This window comes from Hevea brasiliensis, chromosome 16 (genome assembly GCF_030052815.1).
Source record: "Hevea brasiliensis isolate MT/VB/25A 57/8 chromosome 16, ASM3005281v1, whole genome shotgun sequence".
In the NCBI taxonomy this organism is placed as follows: domain Eukaryota; kingdom Viridiplantae; phylum Streptophyta; class Magnoliopsida; order Malpighiales; family Euphorbiaceae; genus Hevea; species Hevea brasiliensis.
The window spans coordinates 52425524-52450223 of NC_079508.1; the positions used below are offsets into that span (position 1 = coordinate 52425524).

Sequence of the window (24700 nt, forward strand, 5' to 3'; positions counted from 1 at the left end):
GGTCGTGACAGAATTAAAATAGAAATAAATATTTATTTTTTTTTATTTTTGAAATCAAATTTGAAACTAAATTTCAACTTTGGTTTCGATTTAATTCTAAATGATTTTACTACAAATCCAATTCTAATTTTAGTTCTATTTCAATTTCAATTTTAATTTTAATTCATTTCAAATCTCGATTTTTATCTTAAAACTATAATATTTTTTATTCATTTTAAAATATTAAAAATAATCTTAAATTTCTAATATCAAAATACAAATAAAAATAATAATTCTAACATTAAAATAGTAAAATTAATATATAAAAATAGATTATTCATATTTCATACTAAATACAAATATTATGTTTTTTTTTTATCATGTTTTTTTAATTATATATATTCTACCCATATTACTTACTCATATAGCTCAACCAAAAGGTTAAACGGTCTGCTTGACTCAATCAAAGAGTCAAGTGGCTTGGTCAAATGTTAAGGCAAGACATGACTCGGTTAACATAACTAATAGCAGCTCAAACCAACACAATAGTCCACATTGATCAAATAACTTGGATAAATTAACTCATAAAAATCATATACCTAACATATGATATGCCCACTAAGAATCTTAGGTCCACAACCGAAAAATACCAAAAATTTCAGAACCATCTACAATGGTCAATAAACATTAGCCTATATATTTTATATATAAGAGCAATACTAAAAATCAAGTACACTTACTCTGCTCATTTCACTGGAGTATTATGATCATTAACATGAACGTTATAGTGGTTTTCCAAAGACAACCAATCTCACCTTTTAGTTAAAATTGCAAACATATTATTCTCAAATTGGTATCATATGTATTATAATATTAATTACATACATATATATATATAATTTTATTAAAACTATAAACTATATCTAAAAAATTAAAAAATATATGTATAGAATTGATTTGTCAAATTGGTTTCATTTTTTTACGATTTTGATATGATTTTGATTCAATATTTAATAAAAAATTAAATTACAATAATAAATATAAATTTCATTCTATTTTTATAGAAATATATATATATATATATATATTTTTTTTTTTTTTTTTTTTTTTTGATGCGCTATGCTGCGGTTCTTCCATCAGGAGCTTCCGAGAACTGTGCGCGGCACTAATGATATCCACTATATGTGATTGTGAGGCTCCTCATAGCAACGGTATAAACCAAAATTAGTTGCAGAGAAAAATATTAAACTGAAACATGTAGTTTGAAAATCCATCTTAAATTGTTGATCCGATCTGCCAAGCAATTCCAATTTATCAGTTAATATTTATAATTTTTTAAACAAAAATTATAATAGACAATATTTATCATATCATGTCATTTTTTTATATTATTTTCAAATTAAAAGAATATTAAAAGATTAGTTGAAGTGATATAAGGGAGATTTATTAAACTTGAAATGTCTCAAGTTTAAATTCTTCACTATTATTTTGGTATGCTCATATATCTACATCTAATTAACTATATATACAAAAATATTTTAAACTTTATCATCGACATAAGTGCAGTAAAAGTGTTTCTAGATGTATGAGAATGTGAAAGGCGCAACATTCACCGTTGAATGTGTGATCAGCCTATCTAAACATTCATTCTAACTAAAAAAAAAATGTTGATTATATTATTTTATTATAAAATATCAAAAATAATAAATGTATATTTTGTAGGTACATTCCTAAACTGGGTTAGGACCATTTAAAAAAAGGGCATGTCATATGCATTGTATGAGCTAGTTTGCATATAAAGCCTCTATTAAGGGGAAATTACCGTAGAAGTGTGCCGTGAGAACGAAAATACGGAAAAAGGGTCGATAATCCAAATTTTACCGAAACGGGGTGGGGAGAAAATAAAAACGCTAGTCAAGAAAGCGTTTTAGAGTGGGCTGCTATCAACAATCGCGTGCAGAGAGCCAGCAAGCCCGGACGCTAGTCAAAGACGCGTCCCACTGCCAACACGCTAACAACAGAAGCGTCCCAGCCTGCACTCCCAGCCAACACGCTAACAACAAAAGCGTCCCAGCCTGCACGCTAACAATAGAAGCGTCCCAGCCTGCACGCGTCCAACTCTCCTGCACGCTAACAATAGAAGCGTCCAGCAGCAACAGAAACCGTCCAGCAATATTCTCTGCATCAACCAGCCCCGTCGCCTGCGTGTTGGTCATGCAGCCCCGTCTCCTGCATCGCGTGCCCGTGGCGTCCCGTCGTGTCCTGTCAAGGCAGAACCACAGTGGACGCTTCTCAAACTAGCATCCCAAGCTCCCACTGATTTAAGCACCACTGCCTCTCTCGTCTCTCTCATTCGTCCCTCTCTTTTACTCCCTTTCTTCTCCCATGTTCAAGCTGCTTCTCCCTTCTCGCGGAACTGGTTGTTGAAGCAGGTGGTGGAGGTGTTCGGTGGTGTGCTTGCATCCTGGTACGTATTTTTATTTTTTAAGGAAATAAATATATATTATATTTAAATATTTGAGTGTTTATATTTGTTTAAATATGCATGTCTTGTTTAAATATTTGAGTATTTATATTTGTTTAAATATGTATATATTTATATGTAGTTGTTGAGTAATATTTTACAAATGTTAGGTGATATTGTCATATATTAGAAGAAAAATGAGTGATTTATTATTAATATTTTGAAATGAATTTTTTTGAATAATATATATTTAATTTTTATAATTTTTAACTAGTTTATAGATAATCTTAAAAATTAAAGGAAATATTTTTAACAAAATATATATATATATATATATATATATATATATATATATATATATATATATATCAATAATAGTATAATATTTTAATAAATGATGAAATTTATTAAAAATATAAAATTTTATATAAAAGAATAAATGAATAGGAAAATTGTTTTATGATATATTATATAAAAGAATGAAATGAAATAGATAAGATAATAGTATATATTCTTAAGAAAAAGTTTAATTATGAAAGAAAATAAATTTAATGTAAATTAGAAATTTAAGGATAATAGGAAAAGTTAATTTAATCTAAATAGTGGTTTAATTGAAAAAAAAATTTAGTAGTAAGTTAAGATTCAAAAGGAATATATATATATATATATATATATATATATATATATATATATATATATATATATATATATATACTTTGAAAAATTGTAAAAGTTAGTGAAAAATTTGAAAAATTGTAAAAGTTAGTGAAAAAAGAGAAAAATAATAGGAAATTTAGTTTATAATATATTATATTAAAGAATAAAATAAAAGAGATAATATAATATTATATTCTTAATATAATTAAAAAATTTAATAAATATCATAAATACCCGAAATAAAGTTTATATTAGTTAAAACATAAAAGATATATTTTTTTTTAAAATATAGTAGTTGAATATGTAGATTAGAAATATTTAATGTTAAAATTATAGAAAGAAGAAAAAATCTCAAGCAAAATAGTGTTTATAATATTTTATAATAAATAATGTAGAGAATATATAATATAAATGAATATTATTAAGTTGATAGTTCAAACAAAAATAAAAAAATAAAAGAAATTAAAATAATTGAATATTTATGGTTATCCTAATCGATTATGAGAATTCAGAAAATCAAAAAATAATTAAATGAATCGAACCAGAAAACCAAAGTGGTTCGATTCATTTTATTATTTTTTTTCAACACATTTAGTTGAATATATGATGTGAACCGAATAGTTTATCCGAGTACTTATAGAATTTCTTAGGTGAACCGAATCAAACCGCAGCAGCATTAGGTTTGATTTTTTTAAAAAATTTTAGATTTGAATTAAAATTTTAATAGGTTTGGCCGAAATAAAGAACCAAACTGCATATTTATTTGAATTCCTTTTTTTTTTTTACAAAGTTAGGCAATACTATTAATTATAATTTTTCTTATGTGTCATTCAAATAACTAGGATTCTTATTTAATCAGAAAAATGTCAATTTCATCGTTTGCTACCTTATATTGGGATGGAGAAATTATTATTGATGATGAAGGCTGCGACTATTGTGGGGGTTCATCAACAGTCATTACCATTGGTAGACGCATGGATTTTGGTACTTTAGGTATGAAAATAGTACGTGCAATTGATCTTGAAGCTGGGTGTGAATTTATATCGAATATCTTTTTCAGACAACCCATTGAAGGAGATGGTTCAGTGAAATGGGACTGTATGGGTTTGACTAACGATGATGATGTAAATATTATGTTTAATTTTATTGATGAAATTGGAGGTATGTCATCGATAGAATTATATATTGATATTTTTCGACCGGATGCATCTAGAAATGTTGTTGATGAAGCGGGACCATCAAATGTTGGTACTACTGATGAGGTAGTTGTTCGCTATCAATCGTCTGAACTTGATAGTAGTACGTTTGAGGATAAAGTTTTGGGGGTTATCAATGAATCTGAAGATATTTGTGAACGTCGATGGGTGTACGAATCAAACGAATCATACTTTTCTGATAGTCATTATTGCCCCAATAATGGTGTCGATGAAGAGGATTCTGATGAACAATGGATTGATAGTGATGAGGCAGACTTCAATCAGGATGTTGAGCATGATAATGAGGTAGTAGTCAACTTGCCTTCATACTATAACACTCATGTTGCAAACCCAATAATGCCTATTGTCCATCCTCCACCTTACTGTGAGTTAGATTTTTCATTGCTAACAGTTGATCCATGGTCAAAACCGCAATATAGTTCAATGTGGGATCCATCGAATGAGTTTGAAGTTGGAATGACATTTCCGTCTAAAGAGGCTGTCCAAAGAGCTGCCAAAGAATATCATTTACTTAGGCACCATGACTTTTCTTATGATGAGACAAAGAGCAAAACATATGCTATAAGGTGCAAATATAGAAACAACAATTGTAAGTGGAGAATGCGTGCGTCTCGTCGGGAAGGTTCTGATATATGGAAAATTACTCGATATAACGGACCCCATACATGTGTTAATCCATCAATCTCACAAGATCATAGGCAATTGGATAGCAAATTTTTATCTGATTTCATCCTAGTAATTGTACGAGAACAGCCAAATGTGAAGATATCTGCGTTACAAGCAGAAATCAAAGATAAGGTTGGATATATGCCGAGTTATCGGAAGATGTGGAAGGCTAGACACGATGCAGTTGTTAAGATATTTGGTGGTTGGGAGGAATCTTTTACAAGATTGCGTCAATTCATGCTTGCGTTGTGCAAACACAACCCCGATTCTTCGTTCTTGATTGAAGATGACCCTCTGTTTGTTAATAATAAATTAAAACCTGAGAATCGGGTTTTCGATAGGATGTTTTGGGCATTCAAACAAACAATTGAAGGTTTCAAGCACTGTCGGCCAGTTATTTTTATAGACTCCACATTTTTATATGGAAAGTACAAAGGGTGTTTATTTTGTGCTACGGGACTGGACGGCAATAACCATATTTTTCCTATTGCATGGGCAATAGTTGATTGTGAAAATACAAGGAACTGGGATTGGTTCATGTCTTGTTTACGGGTGTTTGTGACTGATCGTTCTGATATTTGTGTTATATCAGACAGACATATTGCCATTAAAAAAGCAATGCAGCAAGATTGGTGGCAGCCTCCTAATGGACATCATCGATACTGCTTAAGACACGTACTGAGCAATTATAACACGAAGTTTAAAAATCCTGACATGAAAGAAGCTCTTCGAAAGGCAGGTTAGTTTTTGCCAAAAAATATTATTTTTGCAAGCATTAATTGCATTTTCAATGTTATATAATACAAAAAATGTCAATTTTTTTTTAACAGCTCACCAAATTCAGAAAAAGAAATTTTATGATGCCATGGACACAATCAAGAGCGAGCATCCAGATACATTTGAATGGGCCAGAAATATACCATTGGAGAAATGGACACGTTCTCATGATGGAGGAAAAAGGTATGGCTCTATGACAACCAATACCGTTGAGTCAGTTAATGGAATGCTGAAGGGGATTCGTGCACTACCAATAATTACAATGGTAGAGAAAATATTTTTCCAATGTGTCCAATATTTTGACACACGCCGCACGACCTTCCGCGAACAATTGCAGTTGGGCTTCAACTTAACACCGGCATGTCGTCAAATTTTGAATGAAAATTTGAATGAAGCAAACTCACTTAATGTTCGATTATTTAATCGCGATTGTGGTGAATTTGAAGTTTGGAAGGATAGAACTGGGGACAACCACATCGTCAAACTTTATGAGAGGACATGCACATGCGAGAAGTTTCAAGAGATACGTATTCCATGTTCTCCTGTCATAGCAGCATGCCAATCAATCTCAATTAATTATGAGCAATACGTTTCAAATTATTATACATTGGAACGAACGCTTAAGTGCTATGAGTGGCAGTTTCATGCACTTGGACATCATGATGATTGGCCAACAGACAATGATCCAATCCTTGTACCTGACCCAAATCGGAAAAGGTCTAAAGGAAGACCAACTTCTTTAAGGAAGATGAATGAAATGGATTGGATGGTGATTCAAAAGAGAGGGGATCCGTCTAAAATCCATTGAAGGACACTATTTTCAAATACTTTGTATTATTATCATAAATTGTTGGACATAGTTTTCATTATTATGTTTTCATTTTATGTGTATTATTACCCCCCCATTGTTAGGTTACGTACTTTTTAATTTTATCTTAAATTATTGCATTATTTAATATAATTACTGCATTATGATTTATTTCGTATATATTTATTTATGCTCTCTTTTGTTTATGACTTAGATAAAATAATGGCTCATATAATGCGCACTCTGAAAAGAATTGTCAGTCAACAACAGCGAGCAAGAGTACATGATTTAATTAGGAATTTGATTAATCTACCTATGGAAGTAACACCATCAACTACAGGAGATTACCTACTCTGCATTGTTAAGCATATGAGAAGGGTGAATGGGCTAATTCAACAGATCATATGGGAAGGAGAGCTATTAATAGATAAACCTAGATATTTGGCTTTAAAGTCAGCTTTTAGTTGTGTCCAGGATAAAGGCATACTTGACAGTGTATGGCGAAAATTAGAAGCTAACCGTATCCCATCATATTTACTACTTCTTAAAGGATTTGTCAAAGAATATGCTAATTGGGTCGCTACAAGGACAATGTGTCGGGCGAGTGGTATAAAAATGCGTGATAGGAAGAAACATACTCTGGTAAAGCCCTGTTTACCTAAAATCGACTACACATTGGAGAAAGATATTTATGACGAGCTAATTAGATCATGTCCTGTAAATCAAATAGTCAGACTGACCTAATTAGTTGATGTAGTAAACAATGTTGATGTAGTAAACAATGATGTACTTTTATATTTGCATTGACTATGTAATGTAGACTTATTAATTAATGCATTGAATGAGAAATTTTTATTTATACCATTTTATACGTGTATTAAATATTTTTGTAACACCCCGTTGCATAGCCTAGTATATTTCACTATTCAGGTGACCGGTGTCGGTCTGGACAATTAAGGAGATTAGAGCCACATTTAAGACAACTTGAGAAGCTATAAACACAAATAATTAGTAATGTTTAATTAGTTAACTATAAATAAGAAAAACAGAACATAAGAGGTTAAACAAGCCAAGAGTCACAGCGATGAGTGACCTCCTCGGGAACGACTGCGAAGTCGTTTTAAACTCAAATTTCGAACCGTAAAAAGTGATGCTGCGGTCCTTAGGACCCTTATGAACACAGTAGAAAAGAGAAATCACGAAAAAGAACTGTTAAGCTAGTCAAATATTTAGGTCAGAGAGCCGGAAGAAATATTGGATTATTTGCAAACCGGGATGAACCGGCGAGGGGCAATTTGGTCAATTGACCCCGAGAGCTGACTCCTGACCTAACTGTCAAATAAAATCGGAGAAAAGAAAATTTTGAAATCGAGAATTAAATTAAAGAACTAATAGAAAAATAAAAAAAAAAAGAGAAAAAGAGATGAAAATGAAAAAAAGTCAAAAGTTATGACATCATGCATGATGTCATAACTAAATTAATAAATTGAATTAATTAATTTGGATTTAGGGGTCTTTCATAAGCAAAAAAACGTGTAAAGGAAAACAAAAGGAAAAAAATTAGGATTTTCTTCTTCTTCTTCCATCAAGTGCCGCCCCACCTTCCTCCATAAATTCTCCATGAAAGTTTTTCCCTTAAGCTTACACTAAGCTTAATTTCTCCTTACCCAACCTTAATAAACCTCATAAAAACTTCATTAGAGCTTGATATTGTAACTTGGGAAGAAGACTACAAGAAGAAAGAAGGGCTAAGAGAGAGGTTTGAAGCTTTAAGTTGAGGTTAGTATGTTAAACTCCTTATTCTTCCATTTAAATGCATGTGTGATAATTGAAATGAGCTTAGAAATTATGAAATGAAATAAAAACATGGGAGAAGGACCAAACTAAAATTCGGGCAGCTTGAGAGGAGTATGATTTACATGAATTTGATGCATTAGAATAAGTTTAAAAGCTTTGATTAGTTGAATGGTTAAGGTTAAGTGCACTAGTTGTGATTTAATGCATGAGATGGAAGAGCTAGGGTTTGAATGTTAGGGTTTTGAGGTAAAATTTTGGAGAAATGCATAAATGGCATGTTTAACCTATTGTGACATGAAATAATGGTCAATTATGACCAAATAAGTTGTGTGGGAATGGTAGGAAATTAAACCAAATTCGTAGGTCAATGGTCATGCTGCTGGCAGCATGACCAAACCCACTTTGAAGGACCAAAACTCAAATTTTACAAGTCCCATTGATATGCCACCAATTGGAGATGAAAATAGACATAAAAGAGCACAATTTTCATTAAGGAACCATGGCCAAAAACTGACCAAAACTTGGTGAAACAATTGACCAAAGTGAATTGATTGCAGGCTGCCACTGCACTAAACTGACCAAAAGAATAGTAACTATTCATTTGGTCATAACTCAAGTTAGACAGGTCAAATTGACCTGAAATTTTGCCAGGGGTTAGAGGGCATATAGATCTAAAACTTTCATGAAGAACATCACCCCAAATTATGCCATTAACCCATTCAAATTATTGAGCAAAGTTAGGTTATCAAACCTGCAACTCTGCAGAATTTTCATTGAGCAGCAATGTTTGGATGGCTATAATTCCCTCTAGAAAACTCGGATTTAGGAGATTCTTGAACCGATGGAAACCTAAGACATAGTAGAACATTTCATATGAAGAAAGTGAGACCAAATTATGAACTTAACTTGATCAAATTATTGATCAAAGTTGGATCAAAATCTGCCAGAATCCAAAATTGCAGCATGAACAGTGCACGTGAACAGTAAGCTTATTTTGGCCATAACTTGAGCTACAAAACTCCGATTGAGGTGATCCAAAAATGAGAATACACTTAAGACAATAAGGAACATTTTCTATGAAAGAAGTTTTGTTAAATTCCAACAGTAGATTGACCAATGGAATAGTGTAACTTCGAAAAACCAAAACCGAAAATTGGCAATTTTGCCAAAAAGACCTAAGCTTTAAACAAATGACCAAAACCAACAAGTTTGGTGACCAAAATGTGGTATGTGGGTGAAGTTGGAGTTCCCATACCTATTAAGCCTTAGAAAGTCAATAATTTGACTTGAATAGTGTAGTGAATAGTAACCTGAAACACAAAATTTCGAGAACGTCGAATTTAACACGTTAGAGCTAGGTAAATGTGAAGTTAAGTTTATTTTGGATTTATGTTAAGTTCTAGTACTGAAACATTATTAAATTGTGTGTTTCAGTTGAAAAGAATATCGGGAAGGGACCCGAGGAACCGAGTCGAGGCTAAGGGACAACTCGTTTGAGGTTTGTGCACAACATATACTTTTATAATCATCTTTTGCATATCGTTTTGAATAATATGAATATTGGATTATGGCATTCTTATGATGTTTGATCTAAATTATTGAAAGTTATTATGTATATTTGAAAAGATAATATTTAGCAAATTGTTAAGATAAGTTTTGAAACCACAGTGTCATGACCACATATTTGAACACCTCACTAGCACGACTAGTGGGGGTAATTAGTTTCGAATTATGATTCCTTCTCTGGAGAAGTGTTGAGGTGTGCCAGTAGAAGAGGATGTGAATGGATATCCATATATTTGAGCTAACTAGCCTTGTGATATGATTTCTCTTTAGCTTCTGGCTATTGAGATTCATGTGATTTCTCTTTAGCCTCTGGTTATTGAGATTCTATTTGTTTCGAATGGCGTGATCTAACTGTGGGTTTTATGAAATGTGTTTTGATACTTTGAAATGAACTTGGTTTACATGTAAAATCTTACAATGCATGATTGTATTTAATTTTCATGTTTAGCCAAATTTTGAATGAATGTGTTTTAAGTTTTGCATAAAGATTATTTTAGTATATTGTGCACCACTGAGTCCTAGTACTCAGCGATAGCTTTTATTGCTGTCGCAGATACAGAGACTAGAGGAGCAGCAGATCGAGTCATTGAGGTGTGTGAAGACATCACTGAAGCCTTCGGGTATAATTTATACCCTAATCAGAAATACTTCTTTTGATGTATATATTGCACATAAATGTATGGACATGTAAAAATGGGTCTTGAGCAGCTTGTACACAAATTTGTATGAAGTTTGTAATAAAGTTTAGTTTGTGTTTCTTTTGATATAAATTTGTAAGGTTGTGTATAAATTATTTTGTTTTTAATGAAATATGAATGATATTGATTGACAGTATTTTGAGAAATTGATTGAGTTTGATTGTGAAACCGAAGTAGTGGTTGAGAAAAACTTTTAGAAGTGCTTTTTACAGATATTCGAAGAACGGTTTTCTCAAAATACAGAGGAAACTCTGTCAAAATTTTTATAAAATTTGCGAAAAACTAAAATGGCCAAAAATATTAATTAGTTTTAATTTCAACTAAATGTTTTTAATACTTATTAGAAATGCTCACCACTTGTCAAAGATAAGAAAATTGTTTTAAAATCCCTTGTAGGGTACTTAATGAATTATCTGTAGGTGAAGTTCGGTAGTTCATTAGGTATTCTACGGGATCATGTTATGCCTTACAGAGGGGTAAGGTGTGACAATTTTTGTTACCATTCATGTTTTATTTACTGTATAAGGAAAATATGTGTATTGTTTTACCTGTCACAAATACAAAATGAAAATGTATATTTAATATAATGAATAGGTATGGCTAATCAACAAACAAGAAGAGATTACATTGTGCCAGGTCCAATTGATCCAGAGCTTCTACGACTCCAGTCACAACACCGTTCTGAAGGGATTTGGACTGGTACAATGGAGCATGAGGTGCTTACGTGTAGAAGGCAGGGGAACATATTGCATGCTGACATTGATGACCGAATTATTCCTCATCTCCATGATTCTAGATTTATTGGAATTGCTAGATTAGGATTTTTTCCCCTTGACTGGCACCTTATTAGTGCCTTTGTAGAGCGATGGCGACCGGAAACTCATACATTTATGATGCCAATTGGGGAGTGCACAATCAGTCTTCAAGATGTTGGCATTATCACCGGATTGCCAATACATGGTTCTGCAGTAACTGGAATGTCATGAGCCGAATGGCCAGAAGTTTTTGAGCTCTTGTTGGGAGCTAGACCACCTCCAGAAATGATTCGAGGACATACATTAAAATTATCATGGCTAACTGATGAGTTTGGAGCTATTCCACATGAAGCTGATGATTTAACAGTGTTATGGCATGCAAGAGCATTCATATTACGACTCATCAGTTCGATATTTCCCGACAAGACAAACTCACGTGTGAACTTGATGTTCCTACCCCTATTAGAAGACTTGAGGCAAGCTGCGACATACAATTGGGGTGGAGCTTGCTTAGCCTTCCTTTATCGTGAGCTTTGTCGTGTTACAGTTACTGAAGCAAAGGAGATTTCAGGACCCCTGTTCATATTGCAAATCTGGGCTTGGGAGAGATTTAAAATAATCTCTCCATCAATAAGAGATCCATCGGCACCTCATGATGCACCCTTAAGTGCTAGGTATGTAACTAAATTTATATTTTTTTCATTAAACAATCAAAAAATTGATTTTTATTGCATTATATTTTAAATTTTCTTATCAACTAACAGGTGGAGTAGAGCTCGACAAATCACTGAAGTTACAACCCATGTACTACAACAAATTCGACACAATCTTGATCGAATGCGACCTGAAGATGTAAATCAAAATTCGCAAAATCTGACTTAAAATAGTGTTATATTTTTTTCCTATATTAATCACTTTATGTTTTGCAAATTTAGTACTTCATGTTTTGCTCATTTTCACTTGCAGATTACATGGGAACCATATAATGAGGAATTGTTGGATGAGCTGCCCGACATGTGCATACAGGGTCGTCCCATATGGAAGGCAGTGGTGCCATTAATTTGCTTCCATATTATTGAATGGCACCAGCCTGATAGAGTGATGAGGCAGTTTGGTTTGGCCAACCTATTCCACGACAACCGATGCAAACAGATGAGTTACATGAGATTACTCTCCGATTTAGTGAGAGTAATTGGGCGCACCACCATGCGACGTACATTAATCGTTGGAATAGGCGAGAACATTACATTGTTCAAGGGCAAGAAATGGCACAACCACTCCACCATCATTCTGAATATATGGAGTGGTATCATCGAGTTGCAAGACGTTGGATCTCAATAAGTGGAGCTGCCATTGGTTGTGTGGTAATCATTTACAATACATATTTTTTCATTATTAAATACTTAGTAATAATAATTTTTAATTACAGTGTTTAACACAAACTGTAACATAATACATGGACTTCATATTTTTACAGGAGGATGCAATTGAGGATTGTTTGCTAAAATTACAGAACCCATCAACAGAAAATGTGGCTGAAGTTAAACGTACATTAAGAAAAATGATGATTGCTCTAAAGGAAGAAAGTCGGCTTTGCCAAATGCCACATCCTCAATCCACACCTCAAGCAACAACCTTTAATGATGAATTAGAAGAGGACCAACCCATCAACCAGCCTGAGCCCTCACAAAGAGCTGCACGACGCCAATCACGTCCTACTCGAAGTCGTCAACATCCAGTGCGTCCAGCCTCTCCTCCCAATGATGCTTTGCCCCACCGCCGATTCCACCCTTATCGCATCACATCGCTGATCATTATGATCCTATTCCTCGGCTCGCACTATCTCGACCGCTCATTACATCGTTGGATGGCTAACCCATCAATGCCCGCCCATCGACCATGGATGTCATATCAAACTCAAATGCAAAACAGAAGCACATTCGACTTTACTGAGAGTCAACAGCCGCAAACACCATTCGGCGGCTTATTTGCTCCATTTGGCAGACCCTCAAGCATTAGGCCATCACAGAATACGTCAGGTCAATTTAGTGGATATGGGTCAGAACAATACTTTGCACCATATCATTCTGGTGCCTTAGGCCATATTCCATCTGCTGCGGGTCTATTTGGATACCATGAACAAAGTGTTATGCATTATACTGCAGGGGGGGAATCATCGGGACAACATCAAGGGTAAGCTAGCCAACCCAAAGATGCACAAGGTCATCCAGCAGAACATCAAGAAGGGGGAGAACATCGAGTTCTTCAACCGAGACGACATATACGAAGACCTGGTTGTGGCACATGATTGATTTAAATATTTGTTATCATTTATATATTAATTATGAAAACTTCTCTCAAGTTATTTATCGCTTTAAGTCAATTGCTACAATATGTTAGTGACAATTTTTATATTTTTTGCACAATTAAATTTCCTACAAATTTTTAATAACTTAATTTGACACTAACTGAAAATCAATTACAGTATTTAAATTTTATATTGTTATACATGCCAACACATAATAAATAATAATTTCATTTCTTTTAAAATTTAAATTTATTAATTGCTATCAACAAAATAAATTATTCTAATTATAATAAGAATAAAATTTAATATTAAAGCAATGAATTTTACTTAATTTATTATAAATTTCAATTTTAATGTTTTTAACTTGTATTAATTATTGCAAATTTTTATATGAGTATGATGCTAAATACTTTCCATTCAATTGTATAACATTTAATTTATTTAAATCTATAAAATTAATTATTCTTTTAATAATTACAATTTAAATTTTTATTCAAAAAATTTAGTTCAAATAATATTGTTATTTTATAAAACTAACATATTTTTTAAAAAAATTATAGTATATATTTTTTTCTTTTTTTCACATAAAATTTATAGTAATTTGAAATTACACAATACCCTTTTACATTTAACATTTAATTTCCTTAAATATATAAAAATAATTATTTACACTTTAATAAAAATTATACTACATATTTTTTGTTAATTTAATACAATTACAATTTTACACTTTAATATTTTAAATTTATAAAACTATTATATTTAAAAAAAAAAATTTTTTTTGGCAGAATGCTTTGTGAAAATCGCTACTCATAGTAGCGTTTTCACACTTTAATATTTTAAGAAAAAAAAATTATTTTGGCAGAAATTCGTTACTCATAGTAGCGTTTTCACACTTTAATATTTAAAAGAAAAAATTTTTTTGGACAAAAATGTTTTATGAAATTCGCTACTTACAGTAGCGTTTTGATAGAAAATTGTGACAGAGACGCTGGCCTGGCTAGCATATTCATATTTTGTTTTGGAACGCTATTTTTAATAGTGTTTTGGACATTAAAACGCTACTAATAATAGCGTTTTTAACTCTCTGACTTTTCTCACCCATTTCTGGTAAATTTTACGCATCACACCCATTTTTAGTAATTTTAGTTTCCAATTCACCCTTCTACGGTCATTTCCCCCTGTCATTTCCCCCTCTATTAACTTGTTTTCCTGAGCCATCAAGCAGCTACAAACGTGAGCTCAGAATGCTTACAATCACAATCCTTCAAAACCATATCTAGAAATAGGATCTTACAAAATTTTACACAAAAAAATTCTCCATATAAGCAAAAAGCCCACAAAAATCCATCAACAGTTATTGGGAGTGCTAATGCTTGCAGCCACGGCTTCAGCAACTGTGAAGAAAATCCTTCCACTTCCTACTTTATCCGTGAATTTCGCCAACTTTAGCTTGTGAATTACTTGCCATCTTGGGTTGGCTATGGCCAACTGCAAACAAGAACAAGAAAAAAAAAAGCCCTGTCATTTTGGTTTGTACCCAAAATCGAAATTAGAAGAATTTTTACGTCTCATTTTCTCACCTCTGTTTCATGTGAGAGCAACTTCTTGTGCAGCTCTTCTAGTGCAAGAATTCCTGCAATGTCTACGTTTGTTACATCTGCAATGACAAAAATTTGATCTGTCACTGAGATCAATAGAGCAGAATATACGGTTTGATCTCTTTGTTTTGAAGCAGCAAAAACTTACTGGACATGTCAAGAATTACTGCTTGAATCCCTTCCTTTGTGTTTTCATTAGATACATGATCCTCTTCTTCTGTCACCCACCTCAGTATCCTAGAATAGACAACGTTAACTGGATTGTTAAATTAAAGAATCAACTCCTGTAGAGTCCTTTGGGTATAAATACCTAAAAACTAATACCTTTCTCTTACAAAGTTGGCATTAGCAAAGCAAAGTAGGGCAGAGTTGACACGGACTACTAAAATTCCTGGAGTTCTGATGGCCATGGGATATTGATTTATCTCACAATAGGTATCTGTTCTTGGAAGTCTTCCAAGTTCTTCTATGCCTGGTCGAATGGAGTTTAGCAATATCTTGGCAAATGAGATGGTTACCTACATTAATCCACCCAAAATCATGCACGATAAGAAGCATATACGATATATAGACTATTAATTGATCTTTAGAACTAATTGAAAGTAGATACTAGATATCCAAATCCAACTCCCAAGTCCTACCATACCCCACAAAGCAAATGCTGGGTACAAAGCTGTGAAAATGACTGTTGACTAGCTGTTCTGGAAGTCAACAGGTCCTAAAGATGTGAGTACCCACTCATCAGAACCTAACTTGTTTGCTGAATTATCAAGTTCAATTATGGGATGGAACCCACCAATTTGAATGCTTCCAAATTAAGCTCGGAATATCCACAAGTCATCCAGAAATAGTTCTATTGAAAACGCAACTTGATTGTTGATAAAGTTTGGTACAAGTTGCTCTTGATCGGGATTATAGATGATATGCTAAGTGATTCTTGGCCAAAAGTGAAGAAGATAATTATGTGATTTACCGCAGCTAGAAGCCCGATTTCCACTGATGCAAACAAGACGCCAACGAAAGCACCGACGCAGGCAAGGAAGTCTAGCTTGTCAACCTTCCAGATGTAGTAAGCTTCATGAATATCAAGAACTCCAGGAAGAGCTGATAGAATGATTGAAGCCAGGATTGCAATGGGAGTGTAATACAGGAGCCTAGTGAAAAATTCCAGTGACAAAAACACCGTAATAGCCATCACTATATTGGATAATACAGTTTCGCACCCTGCACTGAAATTCACAGCAGTTCTTGAAAATGAACCTGCAGAAATTAATATACCAAAACCCATTGGATTGATATTTGTAATATTTATATTGATAACTTAGTTAATGAGTTGAAATGATCGGAGGGGCTCACCAGTTGCCACATAACAGGAAGTCAGAGATCCTGCAATGTTCATGAAGCCCATAGCTAACATCTCTTTGTTCCCATCAAGGTGATAGCCTTTTATGGAAGCGAAAGACCGGCCAACAGCAATAGCTTCCTGAGGAAAATATTCAAATTATATTAAGATAATTACTTCAAAGTTAAAAAAGCTAGAGATAATGAGATAAAATTTGCATACGCACGGTAAGAGCAACAATGGCAGAAATGAGGCCAATTTTGGCTGCTTGTCCAACATGTGGTCTTTTGAGTTGTATTTCACCGACTGAACTTGGATTCAAGCCTCCTTTGACTTGTTCTACAATCTTTACTCCGTGCTTATCAGCTTTTGTCAAGAACACTATCAAAGTGGATAATATCACAGATATGAGAGGAGCAATGACTGGAAACCAGAAGAGCTTCTTGTTTCTCCTGCCCTGCAAATGGAACAGGCAGTTGAGGTTTGCTTGAAGAAACAGAAAAGATTGCCAAAATGTGGAAATAGTAATGGCAGTTTTGAATTACTCACGATAAACCTGGCAATTAGAAGGAAGATAAGGAATGAGCAGCCCAGGACGAAATTCAGAGGGGACCACTGTCATGAACACAGAACATGGGAGAAAGAGGAATATCAAATTTGTGAAAATCTATCAAATTTACATAACTTGAACGACATGTTTAAAAACTCTGTTTAACAATATGAAAAAAAGCGCTAGGAAAATAATGAAGAAGATAAGATTTCTTCATGTTTCTCTGAATTGTCAATGAAAGTCTCCTGGATTGATGAACTGTTAACTAGAGCAGCAGAACTTACCGGATGGTCTATTGATGTGAAAACAGACTCCAGGACAGAGACTAAATCAGTTTTATTGGTGAAATGATTGATCCCAAGTAGCCCTTTCAGTTGCTGAAGACCAATAACAATGGCTGCACCCCCCATAAATCCAACAATGGCAGCATGTGAAAGAAAATCCACAAGAAATCCCAACCTGTACATATTATGAACTATTAGTTAGAAGTAGCAACAAGCAAAAACTATTGATGTTCTCAATTAAAAAGAAAAAAACCTTCATTTAAAAGTATATATTTATAGGGTACCTAAACAATCCAAATACGGCTTGGAAGATTCCAGCAAAGAAGGTAACAGTTAGAACCATCTTTCTATATGCAGCAGGGTCAGTTGCAGGATCTTCTATCTCCTGAATCATAGAGGAAAGCAGCATAGATACCACAGCTACGGGCCCAATGGCAATTTCTCTTGAACTCCCCATTAGAGCATAAATCAGAGGGGGAATAAAACTGGTGTCTAAGTCCAAGGATTCCAATGTTACGGGATAATATTAATATTCTAGATTTCTGTATGTATACCGTGAAAAAATTGAATTCAGCAACTTACATAGGCCGTATTGAGGATCGAGTTTTGCTAAAGTAGCATATCCGATACTCTGCAGAAAATTGTAAGAGAAATACAATCATTACCTTGTACTCATTAAGCAACTATGAGTAGACATGTATGCATACCTGAGGAATGCTAAGGCTTGCAAGTGCTAAACCTGCCATTAGGTCGTTTTTAAACTTAGAAAATCTGTAATCCCTACCCCAGCTAAGGATTGGAAACAGGCCTTTCAAGAATGATACGGCACGTCTACTGGTAGTTTGCTTTGCAGTTGTGTGTCCAAGAGGGAAGGCAACGTCCTTAACTGAACTGATAATATCGTGCAATAGACCTGGTGGATCAGGAGAATTCAGCACCCACTGTGCCCTCTCTCGCCGTCCGGTAACGTCTGCGTCCAGCTGCTGCAGCTCCTCTACAGTGTAGGTCTCTCTTGTCTTTGAACCCATGGTATAGTCTGAAGTGTTTGGTTGAACTCCTAGTGAATATATCCAAAAATTGTAAATATAAAGATTAAAAGTGAAATTTGGGGAATATTTTTTGTTTAAAAAGAAAAAAAGTCTTTTTATTAAAGTAGTCACTTTAATAAATTGCTTCAATTGTGCTTCCACTCTTTAAGTATCCAACGATAATAGTAACAATGTCATGAATATCATTCTCATAATGTGTATATAGTACACCAACATGTCTCCTTTTCCTCTTCTTTTCTATCAAAACATGTCTACAACTTTTCTTTGGTCAAAAGTTTTGATCTTTCTTTACAAGTATGCCAAACGATTTCATTTTAATTTGTACATACATCATTACCTGCAATCGATCTCACAACCACTAAATTGGGATTAACCCATCTCTAACCAATGCCATTTCTAGTTTTCTACCTCCAGAGACTCTTTTGAGAATCATGTGGGACAAAGCATTAATATTAGTTTTAATTAAAAACAATATTTTCTTAAATTTATTAATTTAAAATTATTGAAAGTAAATGCAATATATTTTAATTATTAAAATTCAAAAATAATTAATAATATTTTTAAAATACTTTTTTATCATTTAAAAATGATATATCAAATTCTCAATATCTTAAAAGTAAAAAATAAAAAAAAAATAGCCAGATTGATTTACACCTAACTAATTCCAAAAATTTGTTAGTAAGTAACAACTTTTCCCTTTCTCTCGGTTTTCTTTTGTATGGTTTTCTCTTAGTTTAATTAAGCATCATGTTCTCTAGTGGGCCATCTTCTGCTCTCTGAGTAGGCGAAGGCCCTCCCCTAATTAGGATTGTGGATAGAATCTATAACATCCTAAATTTTTAAATATATAAATTATAATATTTTACTTTATTAAATATTATAAAAATTAAATTTAAATTTTTTAGATTTTTAAAATCAAGTTTGATTGAGATAATAAATTTTATTGATTTTTAAAAATTTATTTAAAGACCATGTGGTAAATCTAAAAATATATTTGGACTCTACAATTTTTTTTTAGTTTTCTATAATTTTTTTAAAATTTTCGGGCCTCATTTTGAGTCCCAGAATAAAGTAAAAAATTGAATTTTAGGTGCTTTGAATCGAACCAAACTGAATCAAACCTATGAATAGAACCAGTCCATTTCTCTTTTACTTTCTCTTCCCCCGAGCGTTCGACTCCCTCCATTCTCCTCCTATTTTCTCTCTCCTCTACCCTTCCCCACACCGGTTGACCACCCTCCCCCGCTCCCCCCTGGCCAGCGCTCCCTCAGGCAGCTACCTCGCCATCAACCGCTGCTCCCTTGGCAGGAAAAACGCCCCAAAAGTCCATTCCTCACGCGCGTACCGTTTCATCTTCCCGGTGTGATTTCAGCCAATCCGACTACCAATTGGACCGGGTCTTGTGTCCATTTTATTCTACTCTTCGAAAACTTTCCAAAGACATTTAGAATGCTCATTTTCATCTAGTAGTTGGTCTGATTTAAACCTAAGAAGTTTTATCTTATTTCGACTTTTGGGCTAAATTTCTCCCAAACCAGAAACCTCAAGGAAATTTCGAATATACCAGCGTACTCCACTAGGTGAGAGCTTCGTCGTGATATAAATTTTAAATTTTTTTGACACCGAAAATCCAGCGAGTCCCACAAACTTCAAGTATTTTTTCAAGTCTTAAATGTGCTTATTTAATTTCATAAAAATTATATTCTAACTCTTAGTATTGTGGGCTTCGCGTAGGTACCTTCGTTTCGCGGAAATTTAACCAGCAACTGGATTAGCATTTTCAGGCTGGACAGATGAGCTGTCGAAGACGCTTCAGATATGGGTCGAAATTATAGTTCTTGCCACCATTTTCAGATGCTCCGGACATGTTCCAACTGTCAGAATTGGCACAGATAAATCCGAACTCTAAATTTCCTTATTTACCTAGTGAAGAGTTTAGAATAAAAATTCATAAAATATTTGTGAGTAGTTTGATGTCCCAAAATATGTCTAAGAGGGGGGTGAGTTGGACTTTAAAAACAATTTTCGGTTCTTGCTCAAAACCTTTGAAAATTGCAGCTAGGTTCAACTCAATTGACAAATGTAAAAAATGAACAATACAGCTCTATTGACAAGTTGATTCAAAGTTAGGCTATATGCAATCAGTATACTGATCTAACAAATTATATTAGCATTCATCAGAAATATCAGTAATCTGGATAAGTTTTTAACACGGAACTGAAGCGATATACGGATATACTAAGCGAGAGCGGATCAAACAACAAGCGATTAAACCGGATATCGATGGATTTAGCGATGGCCGATTTTCTCAGATAGCAGCAAGATCAACAGCAAATGGCCTCAACTTTCATATCAGCAAAAGTATATCAATCATAAAGTTAAAATGCATAAATGTAAAGAGCAAGGGTTGAGAAAATGAACACTAAAATTTTTATAGTGGTTCGGCTCAACTAGCCTACATCCACTCTCTCAAAGATCCCACTTTGAGTCTTCACTTCACTATTCTTCTCTTTTAAAGGCAAGAGACAAAAGCCCTTTACAAATCTTCTCACCAAAGCTTTTACAAGTAGCTTCACACTTCTACCAAGTGTTATCCCAAACACTTTATCACAATCAAGCTTCAATAGGTGCTTGAATGACCTCTCATAAATGATAATAATGTGTTTAAAACTCACTCTCACTCAATACAACAGAATCTATAAAGAAGAGTTGAGTAAATAAGCCAATGATGAGCAATAAAAACACTTTGAGCACTTTGAATGAAAGCTTTTATGATTTTGAACAGTGGAGAGACTTTCATTAAGTGTAAAATGGCCAAAGGTAGGTGTATTTATAGCTTTGGAACATTTTTTACTGTTTGAGAACTCATTTAAACATTACAGTTATGAATTTCAAGAAAATAGCCATTATTTTGTCTTTTTCTACGATGTTGTGCAGAGTTGAGATAGTTAGCATACTGGAGAAAATAGCAAACCAGTTAGCATACTAAAATAAGTAGCAAACCAATTAGCATACCAGGAAGACTTTTCTGCATAACTTTCAAAACTATAAAACTTTACACCAAATCATAGTCAAATACTTTTTAGGCCAATAATGATATTTAAAAGAAAAATCTTTTAAGGGATTGAAAATAAGCATCATTGACTTTTACTCCTCAATTCTTTTCACAAGTAATCCTAAAAATAAAACTTAACTTCTATACTATATGTACCTTCAATTCTGATTTTCAATGCAGCCTTAGAAGGTAACATTTTCTTCTTTTATCTCCTTTGATTCGTCCTGTGTTATCCTTAGAATGTCATCCTTTCTTCAGAAGCACGAATCCATCATGAAATCCTTGTGTCTTTTTCTTTGAGATGCACAACACTTAAAACAATGTTAGTTTGATTCTAGTTGAGTTTTGGTATCATCAAAATCTATGCTCCTTTGAGCTTGTGGGGTCAACATAGTTAGAAAATTATAATTGCTTTTGCAATAGCTTTATAGCACTGTTAAGGACCGCGTGACAAAATTTTAGAATTTTTAGAGTTAGTTTGTTTGGTTTTTGAAAATTATTAGTTTCACAGCTTATAGCTAAATTTTCTGATTTACTTGAGTTTTCCTAGTTTAGCAAGCCCAGGAGGGGCCATATGATATTGTTTAGATATGGATTTAAGACATGTCATTTTAGAAGCGTTATTTGAATCACTTTATAGGTTGGGTAGGTTCTGGGTACAAGGAAAACTCTACCGGATTTTTGATATAAATTAAGATGTGTTTGACTCTTTAAAGTCTTGTTTTGAGTTGATTATGATAAATTTGTAATATAATTGTTTAGGTGAGCCGGGTCAGCCTTTCTCTTCCGCCCAATCATCACAATTGCTTCTGGTGTACTGTGAGTAGATATTGATTTTATTTATAATTTCAATATTATTTTATGATTCAAGGCATGCCCATGTATCACTTATACATATATGTATGTAGTTAAATATTAGGCACGCCTTGTGTTGTATTTTAATTGATAAAATTATTATGAATGTCGCCTTAGGGTAATTTGAAGCTCTGTGTGTGTCGGCGTGTGTGTGATGTAATGGTATTGGATATGGATAGGACAGGCAGATCGGCTTAATCTAGTCTCGCTTGGGGCTCGATTTTTTTTGTGATAAGTCGGGGCAAGTATGGCTTTGAGTTGATCTCACTAACCCTTGCATTTAGATTATTAAGAAAAAGTCTGACTCGAGTTGATCTCGTTGGCAGGCATTGGATTAAGAGAGCTGTATAGAGGATCAGCTCCCATATGTATATATTTTGAAGTGACATTTGAGTGTGTGAGTACTCTAAATTATTCTTTGTGCGATTATTATTTGAGTTGAGTTGAATATGTTAATTTGTGTTGCATTTCATCCTTAGGGATGCATTAGTACTAGGTAGTTATAGAAATTGTACTTAAAATTAATATCTTACTCAATAAGTTGAATGCTCACTCCTATTCACCCCATTTTTCTATCTCACATGAGGACTTTTTCCTTGTGATTAACCTACTTTCTTCCTCGTAGGTCTATAGTTGCAGTATCCACATTTTATGTTGTTAATTTAAAATCTAAAACTCAGCATGTATTAGGAGTATTTTATTTAGCTTGAGACTGTAAAAGATTATTTATTTTGAAATTGTAAACTTGTTAACTATGCATGTGTGAATGTGTGGGATGGATGTTTATTTTGGATGAGGGAGCTGAGCTCCTATTTGATTAAATTGATTGATTAAGGATTGTGAGGGTGAGCTGAGCTCCCCAAATGGATACATTTTGTTATTACAGGTCGGGTGAGTTAAGAACTCTCTGTTGGATGGTCCAAGTTATAGCCCTACTTTGTCCGATTGTTTTCTTAAAAAAAGGCTCAAAACATGGGCTTTATGGTAAGGTTAGAAAATAATTAGGCTTACTATGGGCTTTGGGGGCCTTATGCTGACCCAAGTCCTAGTACCGGTCTGGCCTATAGTTTGGGTCATGACAAAGTTGGTATCAGAGCTTAGGCTCTAGATTCATGGGAAATACATGTCTAAGGCTTTAAGAAGAGTCTCGTTAGGAGGTCACATGCGGAGTATAGGATCCATGTTCGTCCTTGCACTGTCATCCTTGCATCTAGTTTCTGCTTTATGTGCCTGTATGTAGTTATGAGTTAGTAGAGATACTTAGTATTATGTTTTGGATTTTTATGAGCTAATACTGTTGAATTTCAAGAAAATGCGTATAAGTAAAAGAGCTACCATAGCGCCAGAACAGGAAGTGCTGGATGAAGTATCGGCACAAGATGAGGGGCCTGCCCTAAGGAGATGGGGCAGGAGACTTAGAGCTGCTCAAGTAGAAAAGCAGAAGCTACCAGTACAGGAACAGTCTTTCATGGCTTAGGGTCCTATGGATCTAATGGCAGCTACCTTAGCTGGTCTACAAAGAACCATTAACATAATGGCGCAATATATGGTCTGCCCTCCACAACAGCAACAGCCCTCAATACAGAGAGTGGAACCTTATAAACATATTATAAATTTTAAGAAGTTGCTGCCGGGTACTTATGATCCTACAGATGATACATATTGGTTTTTAGATTCTTACAAATAGGCAAGGGTAGAGCAGTCATTAACTGACAGGAGACTAATAGAGTGTGTACAGCATGTAATGGGACATGTTCCTAAGCAGTGGATGACAGATTATGTGCTTCCTTGCATTGAAGGATTATCCTGGGTACAATTTATAGAAGTGTTCATAAATAGGTTTGTGCCAAAAAGCTTTAGAGATCAGAAGTAGTGGGCCTTTAAGGCTTTAAGACAAAATACTAGATCAGTGGATGAATATACCTTTGAGTTTTTGGAGTTAAGCAGGTATGCCTAATGTGGCCCAACCTCAAATACATAGGTCGTACAAGTAGTATAGATAAGATATTGTTCTCTCGAAGAGTTGTATTGATAATTGAATGGTTGATGTAAGTTAACTGATTATAACTAAATTTAAACTAAAAAGGCAATAAAAGGAAGAGAATGGGAATTAAAGATTATAATTGCAATTTCAATTAAGAATAACCTAAATGGGAATCCAACTATGTTTATAAGAAATAAACCCTCTAAAATTAAGTGTGGCAAAAATTAAATTATTAATCAATCAAACCCAACTAACAATCAATGATAATAAAATGATTCCGGAGTTTAG

At 33.7% G+C, this 24700-nt stretch overlaps 2 protein-coding genes across 2 annotated transcripts; one reads left to right on the top strand and one right to left on the bottom strand.

Annotated features, from left to right (window-relative positions):
• The first annotated feature begins 3542 nt into the window (after window positions 1-3542).
• Window positions 3543-6568, top strand: LOC131174661 (uncharacterized). The gene is made up of 2 exons (XM_058138410.1): window positions 3543-5722; window positions 5814-6568. The coding sequence occupies exons 1-2, from the start codon at window positions 3964-3966 to the stop codon at window positions 6566-6568; spliced, it is 2514 nt and encodes an 837-aa protein (XP_057994393.1). The 5' UTR covers window positions 3543-3963.
• Window positions 6569-14943: 8375 nt separating this feature from the next.
• LOC110670476 (low affinity sulfate transporter 3) lies at window positions 14944-18526 on the bottom strand. The gene is made up of 12 exons (XM_021832538.2): window positions 18177-18526; window positions 18052-18100; window positions 17754-17961; window positions 17470-17644; window positions 17185-17250; window positions 16862-17092; window positions 16650-16776; window positions 16267-16553; window positions 15618-15811; window positions 15442-15530; window positions 15276-15352; window positions 14944-15183 (listed from the first exon to the last, which is right to left on the bottom strand). The coding sequence occupies exons 1-12, from the start codon at window positions 18495-18497 to the stop codon at window positions 15043-15045; spliced, it is 1965 nt and encodes a 654-aa protein (XP_021688230.2). The 5' UTR covers window positions 18498-18526; the 3' UTR covers window positions 14944-15042.
• Between the last annotated feature and the right edge of the window lie 6174 nt (window positions 18527-24700).

Bases quoted from the DNA above. Each gene is read 5' to 3' on its own strand.
- LOC110670476 (XM_021832538.2), bottom strand. From the start codon at position 18,497: ATGGGTTCAAAGACAAGAGAGACCTACACTGTAGAGGAGCTGCAGCAG. The intron at 17,962-18,051 runs GTAAGTTGCTGA...CCTTGGACTTAG, and splicing joins CGATCCTCAATACGGCCTAT to ACACCAGTTTTATTCCCCCT. The intron at 15,812-16,266 runs GTAAATCACATA...GGATTAATGTAG, and splicing joins AAATCGGGCTTCTAGCTGCG to GTAACCATCTCATTTGCCAA.
- LOC131174661 (XM_058138410.1), top strand. From the start codon at position 3,964: ATGTCAATTTCATCGTTTGCTACCTTATATTGGGATGGAGAAATTATT. The intron at 5,723-5,813 runs GTTAGTTTTTGC...TTTTTTTAACAG, and splicing joins AGAAGCTCTTCGAAAGGCAG to CTCACCAAATTCAGAAAAAG.